The 6,268-nt window shown below is 42.0% G+C and overlaps 1 protein-coding gene across 4 annotated transcripts in view; it reads left to right on the top strand.

Moving 5' to 3' along the window:
- LOC103394314 (immunoglobulin superfamily DCC subclass member 3) overlaps positions 1–6,268 on the top strand; it is a 13,591-nt gene that overhangs the window by 2,344 nt on the left and 4,979 nt on the right. For all 4 annotated transcript variants that reach the window (XM_008331557.2, XM_008331556.2, XM_017040882.2 and 1 more), the window contains exons 3-8: positions 73–217; positions 351–481; positions 606–743; positions 907–1,065; positions 4,819–4,984; positions 5,803–6,053. In XM_008331557.2, coding sequence (XP_008329779.1) covers positions 73–217; positions 351–481; positions 606–743; positions 907–1,065; positions 4,819–4,984; positions 5,803–6,053 — 990 coding nt within the window. The remainder of the gene's footprint in view (positions 1–72; positions 218–350; positions 482–605; positions 744–906; positions 1,066–4,818; positions 4,985–5,802; positions 6,054–6,268) is intronic.

The raw sequence follows: 6,268 nt of genomic DNA, 5'->3' as shown, positions 1-6,268 counted from the left end.
CAACGGAGCAACTTTAATGTCGTTTATATACAGGCTAAGATTTTTAAGTTGTATTTGTGCTCTGCTTTTCAGCCCTACCAAAGTTCCACACCCACCCAGTGTCAATGTCCGTGGATGAGGGAGGCGTTGCCCGTTTCCAGTGTCAGATTAACGGAATACCCGAGGCCAATATTACCTGGGAGAGAGACAGGAGACTCCTTAACACCACCGACATCAGGTTACTGCAGAAACACAACGTTTGTTATTGTTTAGGTGTCAGGTGATCAGATGAGTGGCCCTCAGTCCACGTGTCTTCTTCAGGGATGTATTGCACTTGAGTTTTCACCCCGTGACCGTCCTTGTCTTTTCAGGTACACACTGCTCCCCATGGGCGTCCTTCAGGTGACGGGCGTGAAGCAGTCAGACGCCGGTATTTTCAGATGTGTAGCCTCCAACATAGCCAACGTCCGCTACAGTCACGACGCTGTTCTCAACGTCACCGGTAGGTTGAGATCTCACGTAGTTTCTCCCTGCGTTCTTCATTATTCCTGTCACAGCGTATTGCTTCTATATATATAGTCACTATTTCAAAATAAAAGTTCCTCTGTTATCAAAATGTTTTGCAGGTGGAGCTCCAAGAACCTACAAAGAGCCCGTCATTCTGTCAGGACCCCAGAATCTTACTATTACTGTCCATGAGACGGCCATCTTGGAATGCATTGCTACAGGAAACCCCAGGCCTATTGTTTCCTGGAGCAGGCTAGGTACACTGGGAATTGTCGTTCAATATCTGTGGACTTGCCTAAGAAAAAAACACATAAAATCAAATACCCATAATTCCATCTGTATAACTACACATCACATAGATGTTTTGCTACATGAACCATATCTGACTGTTGGTGTGTCTCTATTTTATCTGTCTATCAGATGGGCGTTCCATCGGAGTAGAGGGAATCCAGGTTTTAGGAACAGGAAACCTGATGATCTCAGATGTGACCCTGCAGCACTCTGGTGTGTACGTGTGTGCTGCGAACAGGCCTGGCACCAGAATGAGGCGCACAGCACTCGGACGACTTGTAGTACAAGGTGAGGAACAGAGCAGAAGGACTGTGGTCAAACTGTATCGCAGTGTTTCCAGGTTTTTTGTGTGATGACACATTCATTAAAAAATTTAACGTCACGCTACTAAGTACGTAAGAGGTCACAAAAATACATAATTAAATCTAAGGAACTCCTACTAAACTCACAATTGACTTATTCAGGGTGAAAAATTGGTCTGTTTATTTGAACACAATTTTGATTTAATGGCAGGAATTGAAGAAAGAAAGGACAAAGATCTTCTTCAACAGCAATTTTTACAACCATCTCCTGCCACCTGGTGGAAAATTATAAAATAGTACTCCTCTATGTAACCAGTTATATTTGGTTGCTTTGAGTTATTGCTAACCAATGCTGGCCATGTGATGCCGACAAATGTACACACCAATAACACCCTAGCTAAATTTCACAGCTACTTGAGGATAAACCTCTTAGCTTTAGCATTAATTATAGAACCCCTTTGCCCAGTAGTAAATATTTTATAGTTTTTTTTTTTTATTAATGACATAGACTAAAACCTCATTTGGTAATGTTTGGAGAGCCTTATTACTATTGCCAAAATGGCAGTTTGGGACGTTTCAGGGCAGGAATTGTGACTTTAAAAATCAATGAGTTGATTGGGTGACATTTGGTTTCAGTCGATATCGGGAATTAATATTGAAAAATAATTCAAGAATTGCATTAAGTAGACGGCCATATTACACAATGCACTGTGTCTACCTTTTGTGTTCTTGTGTGCGTACACTTGACCATATTAACCGGTGGCGTTGGAAGGAGAAGAAGGACAGGGTCAATACCACAGCTCCGCCCTCTCTTCTCACCTTTGGCCCCAGGCTGTTCAGATATGGGGGTGGGAGAGGTTAGGAGCCTGGGACTGTGTTTGGACAGTGACAATGACAGTGATGGTGTGAAACCACCCTTTCTCCACGTCCCCCCACCCCCCCATATGCACAGCCTTTCCAATTCTGTTGCAAATTAGCACAGAGCCCAGTCCAGTTGCGTGTATGCGTGTGCGTAGAAGGTGTCGGCTTTCCATGACACGGGCTCATCCATCACAGGCGTGATAGCCCACTTATATTTCTCACCGTCATTAGCTATGATTTTTAATTGGCTGTCTGGAGGCGACCTCCATTAGATGCTCGCCTTCCTGGGTGTCATAGGAGAGCTGCGGTGACACGGAGGATTCACCGTGAGACTCCAGTCCCTCTGTGGATGATGTATGTTCTTTAAAGTCAAAGGAGAGCCAAACTAGATTTGCACGAAGGGTTCCACGCTATAAAACGATCAATAAATCCTCGGGTCCTCAGATGCAACCTCAGGATTATTTCATTCAAAAAAAAAAAAATAGAACACATAAAGTGATGAGGGAACCACGGTTGACCTTGTGTGTGACATGGTTTCCTGTTTCACAGGTAAAACAGGAAGTAGGGATCTTGTCATATTACAGCTTCCCTTCAACGACACTTTATTCATACAACTCTGCGAGTGTCCATGTTGTGACCAGAAGGATCAATAATACTTCATGCTGTCACCCCCTTTAGAGTGATTGGCAGCGCCTCAGCTGCAGGGGAGGATGAGGAGCGGTGATCTTTAATATATTCATTAATTTATTGATCACTTTAAGCTCGGGAGAGAACAAAAGCCTTTATGATGCGGTCACATGGGAACACGACCACCCCAAAATGTGGGTGAAAGCCAACGTTATCACGTCGCGGTGCTAAGTCGGCTTGTGTTAGCGAGAGTTTAAAGAGCATTTGTTTTATGTCTTCGCAAACTCTGCTCTTGTCGCGTCCAAAATAAAAGCAGGTTTACAGTAAATTCTCAAAATCTGTATTTTTGCATACTTTGTAGTGTATTGCTAATATTGATTTCAGGAGGTAAAAAAAGTAAAAATGTACATAGGTATTATAAGTCAATTTCTTAAAAAAAAAAATCTCAAATCTCAAAATCATTTCCCCTACAAATCCAACTTAAACATCAAAACAAAGAAGGGGAGGGAATGAGTACTTTCTGTAACTACCATTGAAACCTCCCATACCCATTACATAATGGATTTTGAATACAGTTTGCGCCACTTTTTGTAAACTCACACTGTTTAAGAATAATCAGAGCTTCACTGAAGGCTATAGATTTAACTGTAGATCGAACCCTAGTGCACATAGAACATCACTTATACTTTATTAATCAAGATGGAGACAGGACCATGGATTTGAACCCATTGACATTCTAGTCTATTCTATTCAAGTTGAAAAGAGCAGGAGTGCAGTTTCTGACAAACACGACCACGTTTTACAGTCAAAAGTAAACGCAGACGCTTTTGAAATGTAGTGAAAGGGGAAACTTTTTTTTTTTTTTTATTATATTAGAGTCAAGTTCAGTGTTGACTGGCTGCGGTCTGAAGGTTAGCGCTCCCTTTGTCCTTTTGTTGTGTGGTCAGACCCGCACACACACACACACACACACACACATGCAAAACAGCTAGACAGTCAATTCAGGGTGCAAGGTGCAGCCAGTGCTGCGAAGGAGAAGGGGATGAGGAATGACCTACAACCCCTAACCCATAACCTTGACAGGGAGGGGGTTAGAGCTGTGGAAACAGTTGGAATGAGGGAGGATGTGGTGCGTTGGGAGGGGAGGGGAGGTGAGGACGGAGCCATAGGGAGGTGAAAAGGGAAAGGAGGTGTGGTCCCCGGGTTAATTAAGGACGGCTGGAAGATGGATAGCATCTCAGCAGATGGGCGAGTGCAGCCGGGGTGTCAACACATTGACATAAAATCATACTGCCACACAAAGGCTGCTCGGCCGTTTTGGGGGGAAACAGTGCATTTAATCCCTCCCTTCTTCCCTCCCTTCCTCCTTCCAACTCTTTTATGGCCACCGTTTTTCCCCAGATAAATTCAGCAGCAGATTGTTAAACCGTATTGATGCGTTCACTATGTATTGCACAAACATTAGCGCTAGCGCACGCTAGTCCTTGCTTGCACGCGGAGTGGAGTGCTCTCAAGGATCAAACTCATCAGAATTTTAAGGTGGTGCTGAACAGGAGAAAAATGTAATCACATTTTGACATTTGTGTCACTGCTGTATATCACCATTAGTAGGAGATTGGTTGTGTTCATTTATTATTCGACAATAGTGTAAAAACAGCATTGGGAAAACAAACGTTTTGTGACAAAGAATTGCAGAAAAAAAAAAAGTGATTTTCGAAACAATGCTAAATTAATACTTTTTTTACTTTTTAATTTTTTTTCTATTTTTAATTTTTATTGCTTAGAATGTTAAGTTTTAGCATAGTGACCTTGGTTCTATCCAATACAGAGTAATGCATTCTTCTGGTTATTGATTGGTCATATATATGGGTATTAACAGGTAAATGGAAAAAGTATAAAAGCCCTTTGACTTATGATGAAATACAGCCTGTTATTTAATGGCCAGCAGTAAAATACAGGGCAATATGCCATAAAGTAATTATCCAGTAATGCCACTCTGTCTTGGGTTTCAACAGACAAGTATTACTCTGTATTTCTGTAGGTTGTACTGTGCAGAATATCCATGTTATGTCGTCAATCTTATAAATGGATTCATCTTCTTTAGTATGTATTTGGAGGCCTCCGCAGAGTACATATATCTGGAGGTAGAGGTATCTTCTTTGTCAGGGTAATACCTGATGGGCAGACGATGTGATTTTTCTTGTTCACACGCTGAGCCCCCTTGCTCTGTCTTGCTCTGTCTCCTCTTCAGCTCCCCCAGAGTTCCTGCAGTGGCCGCAGTCTGTGTCCAAAACAGCAGGGGGCAGTGCTGTGTTCAGCTGTGTGGCCCAGGGCGTCCCCGAACCTCACCTTATCTGGCTGAAGAACGGCAAAATCCTGACACCCGGACACAACGTCAAACTGACCAACAACAACAGGTAGAAAACATGATTTAGTTTAAAAAAAAAAAAGGGGGTTTAGGTTGTCATACGTAATGCCTGGTTTGAATAATTCTAAGACTAATAAGTATACAGTACTCGGACATAACGAAAACGTAACCGTCCGACTGATTTCCATAATGATTTCCATGATATCAACAGCAGCTGTAGTGTTTCTAAATACAGATTTGCATGAGGTTAAATGAAACATTTTTCCATGTTGACCACAAGATGGCAGCAATGCACATAAAGCTTCTGGTCTTGGCATGTTGCTGCTCATGAGACATTCCGTGACTAGACATAATCGAATGTTTTTTATCTGAGTATATGTTAGAAAATGTTTTTCACTAGGCTATAAACAGGTTTTATTTAAAAAAAAATAAGAATAAATATCATAAAAAAAGTACAAAAAGAAAAAGTTGCATGGACAAAGCTATAAATTCAGTGGTTAGTAATAAATGAGGAGACTTATTAGGATTGGGCAGTGACAGTTACAAGAGTTCAGTTCAGTGATATTAGGTGGGAAAAAGGCTTTTTCTTTAAGCTGCAGGTGCAGGTTTTACCAATAGCTCTGTGACACCTCCTAATTGGCTTCGGGGAGACACCACAGGACTGTGTTGTCGTCAATCCTGACTCTCCAATGGCAACCTGTTTTAAAGATAACCTCCGGTGTTGGCTGCCCGAGTCTGATATATTCACGGGCTATTATAATTACTCTGTGGGGATTTTTACATTTGCTTTAGTGCAATTTGAAAAAAAAAAAAAATACTTGATGTGCTTTTAGAGATAGACTCACTAACTGTTCATCATCCCCGCAGCACTCTCGCTCTGACCCGCATCAGTTCAGACGACGAGGCCATCTATCAGTGCATCGCTGAGAACAGCGCCGGGACCAACCAGGCCAGCGCCCGCTTGGCTGTGGTCCAGAGCAAAGACCTCCCCGCCGCCCCCGAAGGCTTCAGAGCCCGCGCGTTGTCCGCCATCTCGCTCCAGATCACATGGAATCAGCCGCCGCCCGACGTCACCGAAGGCATCATCGGTTATGTCCTGCACATCCGCAAGACAGGAGGCGAGTGGCCCCAAAGATAGTCATCATACCTGTTATTGTTTTATTAAAAATGATAAAATTAATTATCTATGTGTAAATATTGTTATTTATTTAATTATGCAAAGTTTAGATTTCTTATCCATTTAATTTAGTGTCCATTTAGCATTAATGTGTATACATATACAGTATATATATATATATATATATATATGTATATATATATGTATATGTATATA

The sequence above is a fragment of the Cynoglossus semilaevis genome, chromosome 18 (assembly GCF_000523025.1).
Source record: "Cynoglossus semilaevis isolate Cse_v1.0 chromosome 18, Cse_v1.0, whole genome shotgun sequence".
In the NCBI taxonomy this organism is placed as follows: Eukaryota; Metazoa; Chordata; class Actinopteri; order Pleuronectiformes; family Cynoglossidae; genus Cynoglossus; species Cynoglossus semilaevis.
The sequence above is the reverse complement of the archived record's forward strand: the minus strand, read 5'-3'. Positions and strand labels throughout refer to the sequence as shown.